The sequence below is a fragment of the Lytechinus pictus genome, chromosome 5 (assembly GCF_037042905.1).
Source record: "Lytechinus pictus isolate F3 Inbred chromosome 5, Lp3.0, whole genome shotgun sequence".
NCBI lineage: Eukaryota > Metazoa > Echinodermata > Echinoidea > Temnopleuroida > Toxopneustidae > Lytechinus > Lytechinus pictus.
This window is the reverse complement of record NC_087249.1, coordinates 50,334,398-50,360,197: the sequence shown is the minus strand read 5'-3', so window position 1 is coordinate 50,360,197 and position 25,800 is coordinate 50,334,398. Positions and strand designations below refer to the sequence as shown.

The following is a 25,800-nucleotide window of genomic DNA, read 5'->3' as shown; positions in this document are numbered from 1 at the left end:
GCGGAAGCGGGGGACCTGTCCCCCCTAAATTTGAGGTGGGGGAGGGGGATGGTCCACACAATAATTTATTTCCTTTAAATAATACTTCCACACAAGAAGTTCTTTCCTTTAAATAATACTTAAACACAAGCATTCTTTCCTTTAAATAACACTTCCACACAATAAGTTCTTTTCTTAAAATAATACTTCAACACAAGAAGTTCTTTCCTTTAAATAATAATTCCACACAAGAATTTCTCATTAATCCAATATTTTGTGATTTATTGTGGATGATTCAATATTATATCTTTCCGAATAAATTAATCTCATGCTAATTGGGCTCAGAAGCCACTCAAAATAAAGGATTATACAGTAGTTACGAAAATGGCAAGATTACAAGAATCATGGATCCTGTCCGTTGGCATGGAAACGCATGGCCTCTTTTCGTTGCACAATGCTGCAAGTTTTACCCCATTGGCATACCAATGGTATGCTAGTAGTAGTAATGCACAACATAAATAGAAATAAAAAGAATTTAGGCCACATCCAGTTGATATGAATACAATAAAGTAAAATTAAACAAGTATTAAAAAAACTTTGGTACTAGTTACAGCAGAAAATAAAAATGTTTACAGATTTGAACAAAACCTAAACAGAATTATAAAAACCATAAATAAATCATATCTGTCAAATGACTTATCAGTAAAAATGTATAATGTATGGGCAGAAAGGAGAATCAAATAAATAAATAAACAAATAATAAACAAAAATAAATAAATACAAATGAACATAAAAATATAGGCTATAAATATAAAATCGATCAGAACAATCAGAATGAATAAATTTACGACTACATATTAAATTTCAATAAAACAATATCAATACATGTAATAGATATTTATCAATAATAAAAACAAATAATTGAAAGAGTGAATAATATCAACCAATCACTTAAAAGCAAATATCAGAGGAATAGAGATGGCATTATAAATATTCCCAAACAAGTCATCTACCTAACTGACTGGAAACATATTTCATAAAAATCTTTTAAAGTATGCAATTTGATTTCTTACAATAACAAAAAAAAAAAGTTTATTCTAAGATTGCTATTGAAGTAAATTTCATAAAATAAACAACAAGTACACAGGCAGGCAAAGCAATGCATGCTAAGAGCAAGACACATATCATGGTAAGTTGCTTAGTGCTAAGTTTTCTCATAAAACATGAGCTGAATGAATAAATATCATCTACAAAAGACAGAATAAAATGACCAGGGAGTTGCTTCTCAAAGCTGTTTGCAAGACAAACAAGACACTACGCATAAGTGGGTCTCGTTTTACAGTTGCGATTGATTCAATCAATCTCAACTACAGTATATGTCCTTTGTAAACGAAGAGAAGCACAGTTAATATTCAAGAAAACAAAGAATGTATGAATCTACATCTTATCTAGAAAACATTTTGGACAAACATGCATTTAAGATGTTGGCGTAGCTGGCTTTCCATAGTCGTGGCTGATTGGATCAATCATAACTCTTTGTAAGACGGGGCCCTGATAACACTTCTTATAATCTAACTTTTTTCCCAGTTGGGAGCGCATATCCTATAACCATAATTAATTTGTGTTCCAGCAGGGTCAAATCATTTTGTAAAATCTTATTCATGGCAACACATGAATCTCCCTCAATCATTTTTTAAAACTACTTTACAAAGGTTCACCTGTTTGTATGAACATATAGTGAACTAAACAATCAAAGAAAAGAGATTGGTTAACAAATTGATGAATAAATTGAAATGAATGAAGGGAGGAATGACTGGTTGAATGAATGAATGGATAAGTGAATGAAAGAATGAATGAATGGATGAATGAATGAATGAATGACTGGTTGAATGATTGATCTAATGAATAAGAGAAAGAATGAAAGCAGAGAAAGAAACAAAGACTAAATGAAAGAATGAAGGAATGAAAAAATAATCAATATCTTAAAAAAGTGAACTGCCATAATGTTCTGAAAGCTCAATATAAAAAATGTGTGCGAAATATAAAGCCTATATATTTTGTCTCTCTATAACAATGAGACAAGGTCAACACTATTACAATTTTATAATGAATAATTGCATGAAACTAACCATCACATATGAGACATTGGTGATCATTGGGTGAGCTTTAAAAATTACCTCACAGTACTGAATAAAAAGATTCCCATATTATTTTCAATATTCTTAAATATTAATGAGTTCAATCTGGGTCCTCATAACAAAAAGCTAAGCGACTGATAGTAATTTACTGATTTTAACGATTGATAATACATTGACATAAATGCAATCAATCATGAAAATTTGTAAATAATAATAATAATAATAGGCATATGTATAGCGCCATCTATCTAGAATCAATCTATTCCGAGACCCATTGTTATCATTATTATCATTACCCCAGCTTAAGCTCAAGCTGCCTTTCAGCGCTCGTGCTTTCCAGGAATTATTCCTGTCGGGTACCCATTCACCTCACCTGGGTCGAGTGCAGCACAGTGTGGATAGATTTCTTGCTGAAGGAAATCACGCCATGGCTAGGATTTGAAACTACAACCCTCTGTTTGAAAGGCGAAAGTCAGAACCACTAGACAATGACGTGCCCATTTTTTCTACGATCAATTGCTATGCTTTGTGTCATGTAGCCCAGATAACCAAATTACAGATATAATCCATAAAAAATAGAAGATATTAAGCTATGTGACTTTTAAAGAACTGAAATGTTCCCTAGATATAAAATTACATAGTATAAAAAAATATATATCTCATGAAGTACTATTTCAAAAATGATTACTTATAATTTCAGTTACTTGATTTTTCAGATGAAAGCAGCTGCTTTTCAATAGGCACTAATCAACAGAGAATTTTACCTGACATTAAAGATGCCACTTAAAGTTGACATAAATTCCCGGAAATCACCTCGAAGGAATCACTTTTTGGAATCACTTTTTACACACACACACCCTCACGCATCTGTTTTTCTAGGGCTTAAATTACGTTGCCTAGGTGTGAATTCAGGCTTTAGCTGAAAAACTGACATCCTAACATCCCTGAGGATGATTCCCTTGGGGCAACTGTCTCATTCAGCCACCTTCTCTTCCTCAACATTTGCTTCAGCAGAATTAGAGGGTGCTGTTGGCTGCTGAACCAGTTCCTGCTGAATCTGTTCCTGCTGAACAGGTTCCTGCTGACCCAGTTCCTGTCTAACCTGTTCTGCACCAGCTGTAGGTTGCCGAGGTGCCGGAGCCATCATGACCTGGGGGTACATGAAAGGGGCTGGGACCATCTGCACCTGCCCTCCTGGACCTCGCACCTGGAAGAAACCAACCTGCGAAGAGCCACTCACCTGCGGTGCCATTCCGGCTGGTTGCAGCTGTGGGAGTTGCTGGGTTGGAGCAAATGCTAGAGGCTGCATCTGCCTTGGGGCTTGGACCTGGACGAAGCCGGCCTGTCCTGATGGGGCACCACCCTGCTGGAGGTTAACACCTGATGTCTGAGGTATCAAAAGTACTTGTTGCTGATGCTGTAGAGGTGATTGTTGCACTTGATGTTGTAGGGGTAAGGGTTGTTCAGGTAGTTGTTGCACTTGATGATGTTCAAATGGTTGTGGCTGTTGCTGGGATTGTTCTTGTTGCTGCGGGGGTGGTGGCAACTTGGGTATTGGTTGGTTCTGTGGTGCCGCTGCTGGAAAGGCCATGAAATTCTGCTGTTGGGGGCTCGGAGAAAGGTACATGAATTGACCTGGCTGAGCAGAGGAGTCAGGTGACTCACCTGTGAACAATGATAAAAATCATAATAATATACCATGATTTATATAGCGACTTCTAGCCAAAGAATACAAACGGCAAATGATATTACCCTGGCTTTAGCATAAGCTACTACTTTATCAGTGATGCTCAGTGCTTTCAAAGAATAAATTGATTGTAATCTTTCTCAGTGTACTTTTTGTTTCACTGCTGTGTCTCTCATGTTAACAGCATAATAAACCTAAAAATTATGGCAATATTAACTTTCCATAGACCACACTAAAATTTAAATCAATTGCAATCACCCGATATAAGATTGAACTTTTACCTGCAATATAGATGGGGCCAGTAGACTGGTTATCATTGGGTAGTGTCATCATTGGCATGTCACCCATATTAACAGCATAATATACCTAGAAATTATCAAGTTAAAAAAAGTTAAAAGAAAACATTACAAAATATTTGAAAGACGGTGAACATCATCAGTAAAACAGGACATAACATAAAATAAACTGGAAAACATCAGGAATTTTATGGCTGTCTCTTCTCATTTCTAATACCCACATTTCATCATAGGGGGTGGTGAAAGAAAATATTTTAATCAATTCGGTGGATTCACAATACAGTGTGCAATCTATCGCTTGCAGCGGACAGGCCGAAATTCGTAACACACAATGGGAAAAAGTTGACATCTGTTGCGCACGCTTGTTCTAAAGTGAATGCATGCATGCGATTATTCAGCGCTGGCCGATGCGGCTCGACTGGATATGCTGTTTACTAGGGTCCATGAGGTGGGAGAGAAATTTGACCACTTATTTCTGTTCGAAATTTAGAGTTTTTGGTGAATTCTTGCCATACAGTTTTCATTTTAGAAGCATCACAGTCACATTACAGCACACTAGCACTGTGCGCTGCCTGCGTGCAATGTCGACCGCGAATATTGGCCTGTTCGCTGCAACCGATAGATGGCGCACCATATTGTTAATCCACAAAATTGCAAGTATTCTGTTGCAATTTTACAATAGATCAATTTTATCTGTAGCAAATGAGATTACACTACTAGTTGCAAGGAGCAGGTCTGCAATCAATCGCAAATTTACAATATATTACAAAATAATGTACAATAGATTACAAGACATATGATTGATTTAGGGTCCGAAAGTAGACTTGCAATTGAATTATAGTTCCTTGCGACAGAACCAATGTGAAAATGCTGCTTTGAAACACAATGAGCAGGATTCTACTTAAAGATGTTACTATTTCATTTCATTTCATGCTAGGTAATTCTATATATGAATATTCTAGGCACGTGAAAATCTATATATCACATAAATATACTTAATATGTCAAACATTCTGTATTGTAATTGACACAACAAATGTTCAATCGTCAGCTATTAAATGTGCAAGTAACAGAATATGTCAGACACAGGGGGCCCGCATTCTGAACACTGATTCAATTTAAACTCTGGTATAAATGAGTGGTTTAACTACGGGCAGCAAAACATGACAAATATCTCAAAAAGAAGTGACTCAATTTATCAGCATATTTGCCATGAAAACCATTTAACTGTCTGGGAATAATAACTATAATATTCATAATAATAATAGGCATTTATATAGCGCCATCTTTAGCTCGAGCTGCCTTTCAGCGCTCATGCATTCAAGGAATTGATCCTGCCGGGTACCCATGCACCTCACCTGGTTTGAGTGCAGCACAATGTGGATAAATTTCTTGCTGAAGGAAATTACGCCATGGCTGGGATTCGAACCCACGACCCTCTGTTTCAAAGTCAGAAGACTAATCCACTGGGCCACAATGCTTATCTTCAGGATTGAAGCACTTAGAAACAACACAGTAAGCATAAAAAATGTACAACGTAAATACGTTTTAAACATTTTCAGCTTCCCAAATTTTTTAAAAGACCCTAAGTTAAACCAGACTTGAAAATACGGGCCATACTCACAATATTTGAATTTCCCGGATCCTCCTGGCACTTTCTGCAAAGTTGGGCCAAATTGCACATTTTGCATGTCTTGCACATTTCCAGGCCATGTCGGTAACAATCACAATTTTTATAACAGCTGAGGCAGGCTGAAGTCACGCTGCAGACAGCCTCTAGTACAAAGATCAAGATCAAGACTGCATCTATCAGGTACCGTGTCCACTGAAAGAAATATTGAATACAAGAATGATATAATGATGAGATTTTATTTTAATCCACTTTTTAGAGTTTGTTTGTCAAGTAATATTTTTGTTGCCTGTGCATAAGAACAAACAAAAAAGAAAGACAATACGAGGAAGGAAAATAAATAACCCCTGCTATAATTCTAAAAGTGTTTAAAAAAAATACTTCTACCACTACTGACAGGTTGAATGCTATCGTAAGTATTTCTGTGAAGCTTTGGACATAATGGCACCAATTCACAAAGGTGGTTTTTAAAACCATCTGTTGAACCCATGGTTTATGCAGATTTCCTGTATAAATTACGCTTATTTACCGCGTATATTAAAACATGTCCAATGCTGATGCGTGCTTTTGTCAGTGCGCCATATTGACGCCTGTTGCCATGGTTAAGTACGCTATTTTATTCACGAGTCCATTGTTTTGAATTAATGAGTCCACTCTTCAAACTGTGGACTCATAAATAAAATAGCGCACTTAACCATGGCAACAGGCGTCAATTTGGCACACTGTGACAAAAGCGTGCATCAGCATTGGACATAACGCAGTAAATAAGTGTAATTTATACAGGAAATCTGCATAAACCATGGGTTCAACCGAGGGTTTTAAAAACCACCTTTGTGAATTTGGGCCATTGTTTTTGGCTCAATTGATTTTATTTGCACCAACTGCTTAAAAGAATATGATTGGTCCTATTTTTTGGTCTAACATTTGCAGTCGCTCGCCTCCACAGCGTTCGTTGATGCCTCATATACTTATATTTACTTTGTACACAAAATTGTTATGGAGCTTTGTTACGCCATGTCAGTTATAGAAGTCTATGAAAACTGGTACATTGTTTACTGATTTATTCAAGGTTTGACCAAAACATTCATTGGGTGCCAGTGGCGATCTAGCTTTTTGCTAGGACGGGGGTTTGACCGAATAATGATGAGCTGGGACGTAATGAGTCCAACCCTCCCCCCCCCCCCCCCCCCCCCCGTAGATCCGCCACTGTTCTGCTTGTGCAACTCTTGTAAACACGGAAGAGGTGTTGGAGTTTGACCCCACACTCCTTTTTTATTATTGTTTTTTAGGGAGCCCGAGGTGGGGTTTAAACCCCTAACCACCCCCCCCTTAGATCCGTCACTGGTAGCTCTTGACAGCCTTAACCCTACCCGCTGCAACGTTTCATGAGACCAAACTTTTTTTAGACCAAGTTCATTCATTTTCATTTTTCATTTATTGGTTTCTGCAACACTTTTTCATAAACACATTAATAAAGAAAATACAATAATAATATACGTATAACTGACAAGCAAAACATTGAACATAATTGCATTTTCTAATAATATATATCGATTGTTAGAAGGTTGCAGGGGTTGCCACTATAAGCTAAGCTTGACTGCGTGGTAAGGGGTTCCGGAGTAACGTAACATTTTGTAAGTGCATGTCAGACCCCAAATTGCTAAAAAAACATGATTTCATGTACAAATCCAATGCAAATCCTGTATGTAGCCAAACTTCATAAATGTGTGATTATACTCATTTTTACTGATTAAAAGCAATAGATTTCATGTTATTTATGACAGAAATAGCTTTGCCGAAGATTTCCATAGAAAAAACAATGAAGAATATAGATTTAAAAACAAAGAAATACATAAGAAATTAAAAATCAGTAAAAGACATGAGAAATTGAAAATTTAAGAATCCTAACAAGAGTGTCCAGACCAGAATCTAGCAGTTTTGGGGTTAATGTTTAAGGATTTACAGCCAAATACTGATTTTATGCATTAATTAGTATAATAAATTAATCAAAAATACAGTATATGTTAACAATTTTGGTACAATTGTGGAGATTACATCATGTGTGACATGCGTGCCAATTTTTGTTGTAATTGCGCTATTAACGGCCGATATCTTAGGTGGGGGCTGTTTTTGCCTCAACCCTATGCAATGTCAAAATAGCCCAGGCTATGTTGGGTTAAAGCTTGCCAGAGGCTTTCCAGATAGAGCAACAAATAATGTATATGTAATCCAAGTATTTATGTTCATTCTTTTTACTAATAGGTAATATGCAACAGAATCCATGATTTTCACTGAAAAAAGGGAAAAAGTCTTACATATGGCAAGCCATATTCTCATTTAATCCTATTTCTTAACCCTAATAAGACTGGGGGGGCTGAATCCGCCCCCTCAACATTTTTCCTGATAAATCTGCTGCGCAAATTCTTTATGACTTTTTACTTTTAACCCTAAGAAGACTGGGGGGCTGATTCAGCCCCCCCCCCCCCGACATTTTTCCCGATAAATCCGCTGCGCGAAATTTTTTGAGCGCGTCGCTCGCTGACTTTTTACTCTTAAGTCTCGCGCAAATTTTGAGACCAAAATTGTGACCCCCGGGTACGCGGTTCCGAAATTATGCAACATTTTGTAAGTGCAGACCCAAAATTGCTAAAAAACATGAATTTGTGTACAAATCCAATGCAAATAGTGTTTTTAGCCAAAATTCATAAAATGTATCATTATTTTTCCTTTACTGCTTCTGCTTAAAATCAATTAACTTTATCACGTTTATGGTCAAAACAAAGTCCCTGACAATTTCCATTGAAAAAACAATAAAAAACTACAAGTTGAAAAACAAAGATATACATAAGAAATTAAGAAAGCAAAAAAATACATAAGAAAATAAATGTGATGTTGACATGTTTTAAAAATAAATTTGATCAGATGCCTATAAAGAGTACATGAAACAAAAATTAGCATTTTAGGGGCATTATTTTGTTAATTATAGCAAACTGATGATTTTACGCATAAATTAGCATAATAAATGAGAAATGAGATTTTCGCAGAATTTGATATTATGGTTTTGTAGATAATGCCATGGGTAACGCGCGTGCCAATTTTCGTCGCGATTGCGCAATCGACGGCCGAGATCATAAGGGGGGCTGAATCAGCCCCCCCCCCCCTAGTCTTCTTAGGCGTCGAAATAGCCCAGTCTATTTAGGGTTAAGTCTCAAGCAACTTTTGAAACCCAATTTGTGACCCCCGGGTACGCAGTTCTAAAATTATGCAACATTTGTACATTGTAAGTGCATGCAGACCCAGATTGCTCAAAGATGTGAATTTGTGTTATGATCCAATGCAAATATTTTTTTCAGCCAAAATTCTTTAATGTATCATTATTTTTCCTTTTACTGATTCAAATCAATTAATTTCATCTTGTTTATAGTAAAAATCAAGTCTCCGCAATTTTCATAGAAAAAACAATAAAAACAAAAAATTGAAAAACAAAGAAATTTAGAAAACAATAAAATACGTAAGAAAATAAATGTGATATCTTTAAAGTACATTTGATCAGATTCCTATAGAGTCTCAGAAGCAAAAATAAGCATTTTAGGGGCATTATTTAGTTAATTAGAGCAAAATTTCAATTTTACGCATAAATCAGCACAAATTTATTAGCAATGACAATTTTCGCAGAATTTGATCTTATAGTTTTGTAGATTATACCATGGGTAACGCGAGTGACAATCACAATCGCGATCATAAGGGGGGATGATTCAGCCTCCCCCCAGTCTTCTTCGGTGTCAAAATAGCCCAGTCTATTTAGGGTTAAGTAAAACTTTTTTTTTAATGACATTTTAGCCATTTTATGTATTGGAGTACATGGAAGAGTAGTCCTTGCCTTACATCATCATGACATTACATATGCGGCTAATTTGAAGTATCCATGGGTATTGTGATTATCAATATTTGAAACTTTTAAAAATTCATAAATTTCTTATTCTTTGTCTGATATTATGTAAACTTTCACCTATAAACTTGTATGATTGTTCTTTTTCCTCTGAAAGCAACTTTTTATTTGGGTTGGATTCCCTTTTAATAATCAAGAAATCCTTTTCTGTTTTTGGCTTGCCATACAGTGTAACAACTACTATAGGGCAGATATGAGTTATGCATTTTGGACAGGCGTAAGTAAAGATCACATGAATTTATTGATTAAAAAAATAATTCATCAAAAATAGACAAAAATTTTTTTTATCAAAATTATAAATGATTACAATAATTCTATGTTCATACTCTTTAATAATTAGGGCCTTTGGAGAAGCTAGACTGCATGTTTGTATTTTATTTTTTATCTATTATTATTGACACTGCAGTTGTGGTTTTTCTTGCTGTGAACTGACCAAAATTATGGTTAGTCTTATATCAGGCCCTTCAACTTTTGTTTGAGCTGGACAAATAACCGATTATCGTATCTGGTTTTGCTGTACTGTTCATTGTGATTAATGTCAGTAATTTCAAACAGAATCTATTGAGGGATTGATTTTTGATGACTTCTTGATGAGCTGTGATTTAACATGTGAGTGAATGGGGGTTTGAATTACCCATGTGTGTCCTTTACCCATCATTTGAGGGGAACCATTTCATCCAATACTTACTTCTGGACTGTTGCAGATGGACCTCGCAATAGGATGGCATTCAAACCTTTCCCAATAACCGCCCTCGTTATGCAAGAAAATGGCAAATGCTATCAAAAACGAGAAGGAAAATACTGAAGAGACGGTGGACATCACCATGTAGTACTTCATCTGGACAATAAAATATAGACAAGAAACAAATAGTTACAGGATTTAGGGTAGTTCTTTGTTTCACATACTAGAAATCAGACATGCCGAGTCTCATGCATAAGGCGTGAGACTCCAGCCTTTGGGACTCTTGCTCATCCCCCCAAATCTCTTTCTAACGCAAGTATGACATCCTATCCCCATACACATTATGTACAATGCATGTGACCTCACGCCAAGTCATGGAAAATCTCACACATAGCCGAGTCTTTGGACATGGCATCTCTGAGAAATAGAAGAGAATTCTAGAATAACGGTGTAGTCACAACTGAGCATATGCTGCTGAAGGATTGATGGCCATGTTTTGAGAAGAGCTTTTGGCCCATATTCTGAATTTGGGTTTAATTTCAACTCTGGTCTAAAGATGTGCAACTATGGACATCCAATTATGACACAAATCTTTAACAGTATAGGTTTGATTTCTCAGCTAATCTCTTACTCCGGTCATTCATAGCTTTCTGAAAACAATAGTTAACTCAAAATAGTTTTCTTCGTCACTAAAGCACAGGGGGAAACAAATTAAAAAGCATAAATGTTTTACAATAAAATTTCAATATTTAAATCATGTATGTATATGATTCTATGTTAAAGGACAAGTCCACCCCAACAAAAATTTGATTTGAATAAAAAGAGAAAAATCCAACAAGCATAGCACTGAAAATTTTATCAAAATCGGATGTAAAATAAGGAAGTAAATGACATTTTAAATTTTTGCTTAATTTCACAAGACAGTTATATGCACATCCTGGTCGGTAGGCAAATGAGGAGACTGATGACGTCATCCACTCACTATTTCTTTGTATTTTATTATATGAGATATGAAATATTCTAATTTTCTCCTCATTGTCAAGTGAAAAGGTGATTAATTCCTCCCTGAACATGTGGAATTAGCATTGTTTAATACTATATGATTCAGTCAAGTCGGTCCCTATGGTCAAATCTGTAATAAATGAAATATTGTATAATTCAAACAATAAAAAACTAAAGAAATAGTGAGTGATGGACATCATCGACCGACTCATTTGCATGTTACTGAGTGGTGCATATCACCGTTTTGTGAAAAATAAGCGAAACTTTAAAATGTCATAACTTTCTTATTTTACATCCGATTTTGATGAAATTTTCAGTGTTATACTTGCTTGATATTTCTCTATTTATTCAAATCAACATTTTGCTGTGGTGGACTTGACCTTTAATAACCGCTGGAAGTGGGGCAGAAGGCTTATTGCAAGAGTTATTCAGTTAACAATTTCTGCCCCTGGCATTCTACTGGTTATTTTCTATTGTGTACTGTTAATTCTTTGTTCTCTAAATTGTTATCTGTTATCTGCATTTTGCCTAATAATAATGATGATAATAATAATAATAATGAAATATAAACACAATTTTGACATTTTTGGCTTCCCATAATTTTAGTAGAGTTATCCCATGGGCTAATGCAAGTTAAGCCAGACTTTAGAATATGGGCCTCTTAGTCTGAAGTGGGTGGTTCAAGGAAGAGGAGAGTAGAAAGGTTGGTTTCAAGATGGAGGATGCACTTAATCAAGCTGCCAAGAGTGTGACGTAAATCTGACAACTCCCATACAACTGAGACATCTTCATTTTGCCTAATAATAATCATAAATATTAATAATAATAGTAATGAAATATAAACACAATTTTGACATTTTTGGCTTCCCATAATTTTAGTAGAGTTACATGTATCCCATGGCCTAATGCAAGTTAAGCCAGACTTTAGAATATGGGCCTCTTAGTCTGAAGTGGGTGGTTCAAGGAAGAGGAGAGTAGAAAGGTTGGTTTGAGGATGGAGGATGTACTGAATCAAGCAAAGTGGAGGGATAGGGTAAGGGTGACTGCCGAGAGTGAGTGTGACGTAAATCTGGCCACTCCCATACAACTGAGACAAAGAAGCCCGTATTCTGAAGTCGGGTTTAACTTAAACTCAGGTTTAAAGTTGTGGTTTAAGTATGGACAGCCAATTGATACATAAATCCCTAACAGTCGAGGTATAATAGTTCACCTCATTTGGCTCTTAAATCATTCATAATGGTGTAGGAAGTATAAATAGATTATTGTCTTCACCATCGATGAATCAGGATAGAGCACAGTAAACATAAAAAATATAAAACTTAATAAAAATGTTGACACTTTTGGCTTCCAATAATTTTAGCACAGAGTTAGACCATGGTCTAAGTTAAAACTGACTTCAGAATACGGGCCAGAGAATTTAAAACTTTGGACTATTCACTGACTGATTATGAAAAATCATGCTTGCTTACAATTTTTACAGATTTTTTTAATAATTCAAAATGCACTTCGTTCTTTAAATAATGGATCTTGCTCTTTTATCTCTAATTTTGGTAAAATGTGAAAGACAATGAAGTTAAATATGATTTAATTGAAGTGAAACTTTAGCATTTGATTTCATACTCGACAGACACACACTCTGAATAGTGTATGCATGCAGTGATTATAAGATATTGAAGGGGGGATGCAATTAATTTGCTTCAATTGTATAATGGTATCTTCGGGGCAATTCCATAAAATGAACAACCTTTTTGTACGTCCGACCCCCATTTTTCTCAAGTCTTACTTTACTTCATAAACTGACCAAGTCATGGTCAATTAGAGAACATTACAGACTGTTGAAAGAACAAAAAAATTCATGAAGGTCCCACATATAGGGGGTTGGATGTACATATTTTATGGAATTGCCCAAGAGTGAAAAATGGAGAACTTACAATTTTCTTGCTCGCAGGCTTGTAGTAATTAGCCACACCAAATGAACCAGTTACTATGAAGATCTGAAAAATTAATTGGAGGATGGCTAGATATCAATCAAAATAATGGGACTGATTGGATTGAAAAAAGCCTGAACCAGCTCAAAAACAAATTCCCTGAACCTGAAATCTTGCCAAATTTCCACAAATTCAGTAGCATTTCCTGAATCTCTTAAAGGGGTACTCCGGGCTGAATATAATTATATCTCAATAAACAGAGTAAAATTCTACGAGCAAAATCCTGAAAATAACATCAAAAAATCTGTTAACAAATAATGGAGTTATTGAATTTTAAATTTGGCAATATTTTGTTTAAACAGTAATATGCACTGCATCATGAATATTCATAAGGTGGGCTGATGATGTCACATCCCCACTTTCCTTTTCTTGTGTTATTAAACAAATCATAAATATTTCATAATAAAATAAGTTGCAGTAATGAATATCTCATGCAATAAATCACTTGCCAATCAAATTTTAGGCCTATTGATTCTTAAGGATGAAATTTGAATAAACATTATTTCATATAACAAAACACAAAAGAACAATTGGGGATACGATCATCAGTTTGCTCACTGAATATTCATGAAGACGTACATAGAACTGTTTTACCGAAATAGCGCAAATCTTTGAAATGTCATAACTTTGCTATTCCTTGTCCGACTTTGATGAAATTTTCAGTTTTTTTAGTCTGATTTTTTGTTTATTGGTTCAAATCATATTATTTTCAGCCTGAAGTACCACTTTAAGTTTGATTTCAAACAAAAAATTGGACAGTACAGTACTACAATGAGCCTGAACTAGGTATACTGACCAAAAATCACAGAATTTAGGACCTATTTTGGTTCACGCACACTACCTAATATATGGACACACTCACCTATGCAAGTGCGGAGCCTGAGCAGAACATTTTTGTGCTACATAATGAAGCAAATAATTCTGTAAAATAACATGAATATTGAAACTTGTTATTGGTTAAATTGGATTTCTAGATTTTCCAGAATTCGGGAAATATCCTTTTAAGTGGAAGCAGTCCTGAGTTGACTACACAAAGTGTAAAAAAATTACCGGTACTTAAAATACTTAATCAATCTAGAAATGCTTGTGTATCATCTATGATATCTAACATCAGGGGCCCGTAACACAAAGCTTAGCAATGATCGTAGAACATTTTTCTACGATTGATTCCATTGACTACAATGTACAATCAATTGTGGAAATCAAGCGTACAATTAATCACTACCCTTTGTGTTACGTGACCCAGATGTTTTATGTCAAAGAATAGTGTTACATGTCCAACATATAGGCCTACATGTACATTTAAATTTGATTCAATTAAAAAATAAACAATTTTCAACAGATCATTAAAAAAAATCTGAATCCACATTTTCATTATCTTTGTAGACTTACCACCAACCCTACCCAAATAGGAATGCCAAGGTATGAGACAAAGGCTTTGAGAATGATGGCAGAAATACCAAATACGATACACAGAGCTCCAGCAACGATGTGCAATACACCCGTTACCTGAAAGGCAAGAGATAATAGAATTGACTTTTAATGGAGTTTTCAATTTATCAACAACCTAATAAAGTACTTGAACGCAACAACAACAAAAAAGAATAATTCAAAATATAGGTAACACTGCCTAAGTTGACCTTCCATAAGTCAAATAATCACACAAGTCGAACAACTTTTGAGATCAGATTATTCCGAACATGTTAATCAAGTCAAACAGATTTATCTGGTCGCAAAAGTCCTTGTGGGTGTTTCATAAAGCTGTTTGTAAGAGCGGCTTTAAGAACGACTGGTGATCCTTTCTTGTGATAATTGGTATATTAATTGGCGATGGTTAAGCGCGTAAGAAAGGTTCACCAGTCGTTCTTAAAGTCACTCTTAACTTACGAAGAGCTTTATGAAACACCCACCTGAAGTCAATTCTAGCAGGATCTGCTGTTTGAGCAAAGATATGCATAATGTTAACTGTACTTCTTCAGCGAATGCGACCATTCAGCTCAACTCAACAGCCAAGAAGCATTAATATCGTGAAACTAGTTTTTCAAACTACCCAGTTATTGATAGGCAAGTGCTGTGGACTTTGTCTGCCTCATGACTGAGTGAATCCCGTCTTTACTTAATTCTATAAAATCTACACCTGCAATTCTTCTCCATTAAATTATTATCTGGGCAGAAGTTTAACAAATAAATATATATCAGTTTGTAGCTGAGGTACTGATTGCTCTTAAAAATTGAATTTAAGAAATAAAAAAATAATTTGGATTAGTTGTTGTATAGGGGATATTTATAAGTCATTTACAATTTTTTTTATGTTTCATATGCAACAATGGCAATGTAGGCCTTCAATTTGGAAATTATTCCTGGAATGTTCCATGTACAGAAGGGAGAGGAGTAGTGCATACATGTTCATTATGAAAGTGAGAATCTGACGAAGAGGGTAATATATATCAAAACTGCTAGTACACATTGCTTCTATGTATCAAATAATACCTAAAAATGGAATATCAAATTTTGAGCAATATTGGTCACCCTAACTCAGCAAAAATTTCAGCTAATTCTTTCAGCTGTCCATTTCTACTTATTCATATTCCGGCTTGGCCCTATATCAATTACATCTCTTTCTCAAATAATCTGTCTTTCCTGCAGACACTCTAAACAGTGAACATCTCTATCTTAGTATACTGTATATCTTCGGGCGCGGCGGAACATATTTTTGTTTTGGGGCAAAGCCAAAAAAGGGCACCTATATGTCAAAATGCAAGATATCATGAAAATCATAAAATAATTAATTTCCTAGAAATTTAAAAAATAAAAATAAATGAATGTAGACTAGTAGTGTTTTACGTTAATGCTCTTTGAGACGCAACCACGATAGGCTGTGCTGCCGTCATCTGGACTTTCATCCGGAGATGTGCTGTTGCTGGATCTGGAATTCACCATCTTTAATGCTGTCTACTCTATAAAAAAGAGAAAAATATAGAAAGGGAAATTGGGGTCTACATCAGTCATCTTGCAAAACAGTTGTGTGATAATACAAGATTTTTTAAACATGTTTAAAACCTCCTCGAAACAGACGGCTGCCAGCTGAGCTGTCTACACGATCACGAGCTGTCTGTGTACGAGGAGAAATTAATTTTTTTTTGAAATGCCAAAACTCCTCGAAACAGACGGCTGCCATCAATACTTGAAATCTGCATAAACAAATTCAAACCCACTGTCACTGATTCATAACAAATTTTGATTTCTGGCCTGTGCCTTGCATTTGGCCCGAGCAAACAGTATCCGCATAATCAATCACCGATGCAACGAAACGGCTACGTGCCGAGTGCCCCGGTCCAAGCCGGGTGCATGGCGCAGGCCACTCACACTAGTACGAGGTTAGTATGCTATACTAACCTCGTACACCGTACTGCATTTGACCCTGGAATTCTAAGTAGTCGACAAACATCGCTTCATTGCAGAAGTAATATTTGCTGAAACTCCTTCTCGCTACTCATCGGGGCTCTTTCCGGTAAGTAGCAATACAATCATAATTTTAAATTAAAATCAAAATTAAATTTGAAAATCGAAATCATACAAAAAAGAGCAAATTTGCTTACCTCGGCCTGGAAAAAAGACTTCGCATGTCTCTTCTACGGAAATACAAGGAAGCTCGTTGGTGGCGCTAATAAATTTCACAACCTTGATTCAGCTCCTCGGTAATTTTGTAACTGTGTCTAAATTCTTTGAATGCGCGATTCTAATGATTACTTAACTAATTATGGGCACCAATAAATGAAATACCTTTAAAACATAATTCAAGATTATTATTGGCGATGATAACACTTTTTTGCAAATAACTTAAAACGATAACTAATTTTAAAAAATAGAAAAAATCTACGTACCTGGAACGAAACCAGCAGTACAAGCTTTAACGAACGTCAATGCGGTCTACCAAAGTCTATACAATGAAGATTGGACACTTTACGGATTTCGCATAATGCTTTGCGTCGATTTGCGTGTAAGATAGTTTAGGTGCCTAGTCTTTGCTAGCCTTGAGGACTCCATGTCTAATATTTTTTAAAATTTTGACATATATTTCTTCAGACATGGAGCCTTGAACCGCCGGCCATATATGTATAAGAGACACATGTACACAAAGATGGATTTCCCTAGGAAATCCATAGTTAAAGGGTGAAATCGGTTTGTAGGGGTCTACATGTGTCTCTTATACTAGTATACATATATGGCCGGCGGTTCAAAACTCCATGATGAAGAAGTATATGTCAAAATATAAAAAAACATCATCGTCTTTCCCTTGTCATGTCTTTGATATGAATAAATCGCGCCCTCTTTAGGCCAAAATTGATGTTATCACGGATCTACGATAGGCAGCGACATCAAGAGCAAGAAAAGACGAGGAACAGAGGGGAACTGAGTGCTCATATAACTCACCAAATGGACTTCATATGAAATGTTCATATCGATCGGTACCGTTAAGTGAAATTGAACAATTTAATTAGTTTCAAATCAATATTTCGTAACAATCATGACTCATGTATTTTGTGCAATCGCATGAAAGTGTTTTATCTGGACTCCAGGAATCTCAAAATTCTGTGGAAGGATCAGCTAATACTCATAGAGAGAGTTGCATGCGTCGTGCCTTGATTTTGCCGTGCACGGCGGCAGTAATGCACCCATGGGTGGGTGCCCTTGGCCCGGGCGGGAATGGGTGGGCGCAGGCCGCGGCGCAGCGGTTCCTCCCTCTCGTGTCTCCGACTAGTCCGAGACTCCGTCTCCGTCTCTCTATTCAAGACAAACTCACATTCACAAAGTAACTACTCTAGCTAGCAATGGCAGTCGAAGTACGGCATGCTCGTAGTACTTATTTTTTTCCATAAAAATCAGAACTCACATGGATTGCCGGATTCACTTCCCAATGTCGCCCCTGGCCAAAATCTTAAGTTTCAGCCTTAGGAAATCGGTACTGCGGTAGGAAACTGTAACTGAAAACTGATACAGGGAAATTCCCTGTTTTATGGTACTTACATATACAAATAAAAAATGAAAAATAATCATCTTCCCGGTTCTGTTTATCCACGCTCTGAATGAGAATTAAAGGGTTCCCTATTAATATTTATGGCGCTGCCAAGTTCATTTGCGTAAAAATATTTTTCCAAGGAAAGAACAATATAAAACGATAATGGCACTAATTAATACAACAATTAAATTGGAGGTCCTTATGATGCAATATGATGCAATCAAATTAATTCCCCGGGCCGCGGCGCCCCCGGGCCTATATTCTAAATAACATATTATAAACCGACTAGATATTTTCAATGGAAGAAGTCGCTGTGAATTACATGGTTGTACTAAAGGCCTGAGGTGATCCAAGCAAAGAAAACACATTCAGTGAACCTCTACAACCTGTATCCCCAACAGGCAGCAGCAATCATCAGCTCGAGCTAGCCATAAGAATAAAAGGTTGCCGGCATTATAAAAAAAACACACAGTAATGCAGGCTCTGCCTTTAGAGGCAGAAGAAATTGCTCACGTTTTAGCATCATTACCCGAATTCTGCAATTCACTGAAAAGTACACAGTCTCGTGCCAGTCGAGGAGGAGAAGAATAAGAAGAGAATAAGAAGAAGAAGAAAAAATAGATTCCTCCCTACCCCATCCCTCTACAGTACCAAAAATGCGCACTGTGCAAAAGTGTGTTTCAAGAAATTTCAGGATTCAAGAAGTTTATTTCATTTCCATGACAAATATAAATCAAATACAGATACAAATCAAAGTATGAGTACAAGATCAATTTAACCTCAGCATAATTATATAATAAAAGTTTGTATAAAATAGTATTAAGCGTATATGGAAATAGGGAATCCACTAAGAAGCATTGCTTGTAGACCGTGGATCCCCTATAGCGAGTTGAAGAAATACTTTCTTTTAAGCCTTGAATTGAGAAAAGGCTAAGTAATAACAATTAATTAATTGTAGAAATTCATTCGATTGTACAAATGTACAAATATACAATATTATAAAATGGGAAATTAAAATGTGATGAAAAATAATAGGAAAAATATAGAAGAAGAGGAAAAGGAACAAGAGGAAGAAGTTAATCTGTTAGTTTGTTAAAAAATGCTAAAGTTTTTGTTCAACTTGCTCTCATTTCTTTATTTGTGCATGAAATATGTTCATACTAATTGGAAGGCCCTACATATGATCCTTAGGTAATATCACATGCGAATCTATGAGAATGATGAGGTCAAAGGTCATCTAGGGGTCGAAATGTCATATGAGGTCATGTTCATCCTTTTTCGAAGTTTTAGTTCAACTTGCTCTCATTTTTTTTAATTTGTGCATCAGTTTTTGATCACACTTAATCCAAAGGATCATTGGGTAATACCACATGTGAGTCCATGTGTATGATGGGGTCAAATGTCATGTAAGGGTCAAAGGTCAATTTTTGTTAAAACTGCTCACATTTCTTTAATTCTGGATAAATTATTTTTTTACTGTTTTATTAAGTTGAGAAAAAGTGAGTACCCCAGTGTCATATGTGGGATGGCCGATTATATCTTTGTTTTATTCGCTGTTCCATGCTTTTGTTTGTCGAAATCATGGTCTGTAATGCATATCGAACCCGACCTACAGTCATGACAGTATCATATGTATTTTAACGAAATTTCTCCATTCTAATCTCGTCTCTGATGTGTCCATCAACGACAGTTTGCCGACCCAACCATTCATTCAACCATTCAACCATTGGAAGAGCCGTGGTGTAGTGGTTCTGACTCTCGCCTTGAAAACAGAGGGTCGTGTGTTCGAATCCCACCGCGGTCTAGCGTCCTTTGGCAAGGCGTTAATCCACACTTTGCCACTCTCGACCCAGGTGCTAAATGGGTACCCGGTAGGATGCGAAAGATATTGTATGTTTGAATTTGCCAGCGCCATAATGAGGCTGCGATGAATGCAAGGAATGCTCCCCAGGGAGTGGAAATTGTGCACTTTTCGTGCGGGATTGAAATTAATCCAATGACCGGGGTAATAATAAGCTGTAACGCGCTTTGAGCCATTCTAGGAAAAGCGCTATATAAAAATTGGCTATTATTATTATTATTATTATTCAGATTCAGACCACAACGCACCTGCTGGTTTCAGATGCCCATAAAAGTACCATTTCCCATCCCTCTGATGATAAGAGCCTATGATACTCACCTAGATGTACCATCTCCAAGAGAATTGATGCCTCATTAGACCACCATCCACCTGTTGGTGACAGTGCCCAATCCAAGAACTTGCCATCTACTGTAGATGTCTCCATCCCTCTGATGATAAGAGACCTTGATACCCACCTAGATGTACCGTCTTTCGGAGATGTGGATACCTCACCAGACCACCATCTATACCTACTGTTGTCAGTGCCATGGGCGGAGATCCCAGGGGGGACAGGGGGGACGTGTCCCCCCTACCAAAAATAGTAGGGGGGACACAATATCAAATGTCCCCCCTACTATTTTTGGTCTTTTATGATGGAGAAAAATACATCATTCACATTCGAAATAATACATGTATTTTGGACTAAATGACCTTACATTTTGGGTGAAAACTTTTTTTTTTTTTTGGGGGGGGGGGCTTGTCAAATTTTCCAGAGTGACTAAAATAAGATGAGGGGAAGACTGGGAAAATAAAAAAAATATTTCATGTCACTATATGAAATTTTCGCTCGCGCTTCGCGCTCGCATTGCCTGTCAGGTGATTTTTCAATATGGAGCTTAAATATCAAGTTTGGAAGTCAATATACATTACACATTTCACCTCGGAAATCGAACTTTCATTATTTGTGTGATTTACAAACTGATTTTTAAAAAGTGCTCTGTAAAAGTGACAGCTTCATGGTCTGAATATTGACATTTTCTGCTCGCACTGAGCGCTCGCAAATTTCGATTTATTAAGTACCTATTATTTTTGTGTATTCCATTTAGTTTGAAAAAAAAAATCAAGTCTGATTGTCAAAACGTATCAGATAGCGCTGGCTACTCGCTCGCATTTTAATTGGCGATTTATGTATGTCTCAATATTGATTTTCGTGACAGTTTATCAAAGATTTTGGCTCGCGATTTGCGCTCGCATTAATGGTTAAAAAATATTTTGACTGATGCATTTTATTAATTTATAGTTACAAAATCGCTTGAAATGTCCAATTTTCAGGCCATAATATCATCAGATTTCTCGCCCTCATTAGGCATTAATAAATAAGATATTAATAATTTAACGATTAAATTGTCCCTTTTGTTTCATCTCGCGCTTAGCAAGAGGAATAGGAAGATAGTCATCATTTTCATATGACATGTCCCAAGGATGTCCCGGTCCTATGTCAAAACTCAAATGACAATGAAACATATCAGCTCTTTATTAAGTGCGATCCATATCCACCTCACAATTTTCTTACAAAGTGCTTGAAATATATAGCTGAAATGGACTCTTTTTCAGATTTTCATGATAAAAGAGGTGTAGAATGCCTAGATTCTAGGTCTAAATCTGAAACACGCGCATGTTTATTCATATATTCAACTTGTTCTCTATTTAAATCATCCAGTTTCAGATCGCAATATCAAACATTTTCTGCTCGCGCTTTGTGCCCGCATTATTAATGTAGAAAGATCCCCTATTACTCATCTTTTTCAAAATTTACAAAACATGAATAGAGTGTCCCGTTTTTAGGTCTAAATCTCGAATTTTTCTGCTCGCGCTTCGCTTGCATCAATTGGTTAGTTATATAGCTACCCTGTTCACGATTACGAAAATTGATTAAAATTTTCGATTCTTTTTGTAGAAATGTCAACAATTTTCAGCTCGCAATTCGCGCTAGCATTATTTGATTGTTGAAATATGTAACGTCTTCATGGCTAAGTGCAAACAGTCCTTAACAAGTACCTTCTCGATCAGTTCAAATAAAAAAAAACATTTTATGGCTGCACTTTGCACTCGCATTATTAAGGTGAGGACCGGGTGTAAGGAAGGCCCCCAATTACCCATCCTTTTCATGATTTACAAAACATGAATAGAGTGTCTCGTTCTTATAGGTCTAAATCGCAAAATTTTCCGCTCGCGCTTCGCGTTCGCATCAATTGTTTAGTTTAGTTGTTTACCTAGCATATGTTTCAGTTACAAAAAGTGCTTAGAATTTCCATTCTTTAGGCAAAGATTTAAGCTCGCGCTTCGCGCTCGCATTATTTGATTGTTAAAATATGTAACATATTCATGGCTAACCTTTTCCATCAGTTAACATCTGATCGCACTTCGCGTTCGAAGTAATTATTTAGTTGCATATACATCTTTTTCAGGATAACAAACATTGCCCATGCAGACTGTTCAAATTTTAGGAAAAAATTCCCCCCCCCCCAAAAAAAAAAAAAATTGCTCGCGCTTCGCGCTCGCATTATATAGATAAGGATTATGATATTATATATCTGTTCTGTTTCTGTTTCTGTTTATGGTAACTCCCGTAGGAACTCGGCAGGACAGCATTTTTGCTGGTAAACGCCAAGCTGGTATATAACCAATTACCTATGAAACATTTTACGTCTAGGTTAATCAGTCATAGTGGCTGACGTTATAGACGACAGATATCACTCTCGGGCCTTTTTATCAAAGTGGAGACAATGGCAGAGTTGGGATTCGAACTCACAACCTTGCGATTATGAGTCCAATGCTCTACCCACTGGACCACACGACCCGTATATATTTATGTTGAATTATAAGAATAAAGCTAAAAAGTGGCCATGAGGACTATATACTCCTTCAATGAAACAAACAAAAATCATCTTCGAGCGGCCGATCGGGGATTAACATATGGCTGTAAACCCCCCCCCCCCCCCCCATTGGCGAAGGCTGGATCCGCCCCTGTTGTCCCCCCTACCTTTCGGGACAGATTTCCGCCCATGGTCAGTGCCCTATCTAACAATTTGCCATCTACTGTAGATGTCTCCATCCCTCTGATGATAAGAGCCCCCTGATATCCGTGACCCTCTATAAGTCACTGCGTATTGACCCCTGTCTCATAATGCCCCTCACAGCTCCCATCGTGTCCCATAACAGTTGAAGGTCATGTCTCCCACTTTTAGCATGTGGGTCCTTGGGTGTACCAAACTGTCAGCCATCTTGACTCCATTTCCCATATATATGTGGATGCCTCACCAGACCACCATCCACCTGCTGGTGTCAGTGCCCAATCCAACAAATGGTCATCTACTGTAGATGTCTCCATCCCTCTGATGAAAATAACCTTTGATACCCACCTAAATGTACCATCTCCAAGAGATGTGGATGCCTCATTAGACCACCATCTACCTGCTGATGTCAGTGCACCATCAAACAACTTGCCATCTACTGTAGATATCTCCATACTTCTGATGAAAATAGCCTTTGATACCCACCTAGATGTACCATTTCTCAGATATAATGATGCCTGACCAGAGTACCTTCCACCTACTGGTATCAGTGCACCATCCTACAACTTGCCATCTACTGTAGATATCTTCATTCCTCTGATGACATGAGCCCCTGATATCCGTGACCCTCGTCACTGCGTATTAAGCCCTGTCTCGTATGATACCCCTCACAGCTCACATCGCCTTGTCAGAGCAGTTTCTCATAGTATCCTTGCAGGTCATGTCTCCCACTTTCAGCATGTGGGCCCTTGGGCGTAGCAAACTGTCAGCCATCTTGAATCCATTTCCCAATTTCATCTAAGATGTAGGGTTGGGGTTGCAATGGGGTTCGATAAGTATTTGGAATTTAGATCGGAGCAAATATCATGGAACCGCTGATGTGATTTTTTTTTCAGGTTGATTTTGTTGCAAAATACATAATTTTTGTCAGTGTGCACACTTCTCTTGATGTTTAGAATGTTGTCATTCATGAAACTTTATAATAGAAATAATAGACTTCTGTAAGTGTGACGTGGTTTTTTTTGGTGGATTTCAGTGTTTTGGATACCATATTTCTTTCGGTGAAGCGTGACGAGAAATCTCCACAAACCACATGTAACTTTGGCATTATTTGGTTCATGGTGGGCCAATATCAACGTCTAGTAGACTCCATTTTATTGGCCTCTTATATTGTGGTATAAATTTTGACAGTGTGTAAAAATGCCAACTACAATTTGTTTTGTTTTTATTTCACAATAGTCTACAATTTAGATAATTTTGTTATAGCATTTTAGCCAGAAGAAAGTTAAAGAGAAAATATTGATATACATGTATATGATGAAACCAGGCAATTTTTTAATTATTATTTTCGGTGGCTACATTCTGTTTGTTTTTATTTCATTGTAGTTATGCCTACAGTTAGGTTACAGTGTTTAGCAATATGAGTCAATATGCCAAGGTTTATATACAGTAGTGTATAATAGTACATGTAGGTGGGTCCATGATGTAATAGCCTCAGCAATTTAATGATTTTACATAGAAATTCACGAACACATGCAAGGATATTAGAAGCTTAATAGTCAGTTGAAAATCACTGTTTGTTTCTAGAAATACCCCCCCCCCCCCCCTCAAAAAAGTGCTCTAATTGTTTTCCTGGAAACAATGAAAGTATATTTAGATAAACTTTAATGCGCTTTGGTTACTCTTGTCATACTAATTATACTAAACGCTAAAAATGATGATCAACTTCCCTACACAGATGTGTCTTCGATTACGTTTTGAAAGCAGGTATAGATTGGGGCAGTCCAAATTTAAGGGGAAGTTGGTTCCATAGTTTTGGAGCTACGTAGCTAAATGCACAGTCTCCAATAGTTACCTATATTAGAGTATGTTATTTTCAAAAGGAATCAACCGTTTTTTCAATAGCACTTCGCAGGTTGTTTGAGGTTGATGGAATTTTCAAGGAAGCAATTCTGAATGATAACTAGGGGCTTGGCCAATCAACACTATAAACACCAGTTAAATTATCTTGAAAGTTTTCAGCTTTATAGGTGTGATATGTGAAAATTTTGGTCAGTTAAGGGATGGTCCGGGCTGAAAATATTTATATACGAAAAGAAAGGGAGTGGACTAACCAGTACACATGATTTTTTATAGTTTTTTATTTATATATATTTATTTTTAAAAATTTTGGTACTTATTTTTTTCATTTATTCATTATTATCTTATTCTATTTTATTTTTCATTTTATTCTATTTTATTTCATTTATTCATATGTTGTATTCATCTATTTATTATCATCATTATCATTTTTTTGGGGGGATGGGGTGTTCTGGGTAAAGCAAGAGAGTGAAGCTGCTAAACAGGGAAAGGGTGTGAAAGGAGGCAGAGTAATGGCGAAAGATGGATCCGCCCTGAAAGTAACGGAACTGATTTATAGGTACTTGCCTGATGATAAACTAGACAGGACCACTTTAGATAATTCAACCCCCCCCCCGAAAAAATTGTTGGCTATAAACGGACCTACCCCTGTTATT

At 36.5% G+C, this 25,800-nt stretch overlaps 1 protein-coding gene across 6 annotated transcripts; it reads right to left on the bottom strand.

Annotated features, from left to right (window-relative positions):
• Positions 1–237: 237 nt before the first annotated feature.
• LOC129261136 (uncharacterized) lies at positions 238–18,397 on the bottom strand. 6 transcript variants are annotated; one of them, XM_064099173.1, is made up of 9 exons: positions 18,245–18,372; positions 16,195–16,307; positions 14,743–14,859; positions 14,213–14,271; positions 13,294–13,356; positions 10,367–10,516; positions 5,724–5,924; positions 4,086–4,170; positions 238–3,782 (listed from the first exon to the last, which is right to left on the bottom strand). In XM_064099173.1, exons 6-9 carry the CDS (start codon positions 10,514–10,516, stop codon positions 3,091–3,093), a joined length of 1,128 nt encoding a protein of 375 aa, XP_063955243.1. In that variant the 5' UTR covers positions 13,294–13,356; positions 14,213–14,271; positions 14,743–14,859; positions 16,195–16,307; positions 18,245–18,372; the 3' UTR covers positions 238–3,090. The 6 variants fall into 6 exon arrangements, with proteins under 6 accessions (XP_063955243.1, XP_063955244.1, XP_063955245.1 ...); XM_064099174.1 differs by having other exon boundaries at positions 16,195–16,302; positions 18,245–18,360; XM_064099175.1 differs by lacking the exon at positions 18,245–18,372 and adding an exon at positions 17,785–18,152.
• Positions 18,398–25,800: the final 7,403 nt, after the last annotated feature.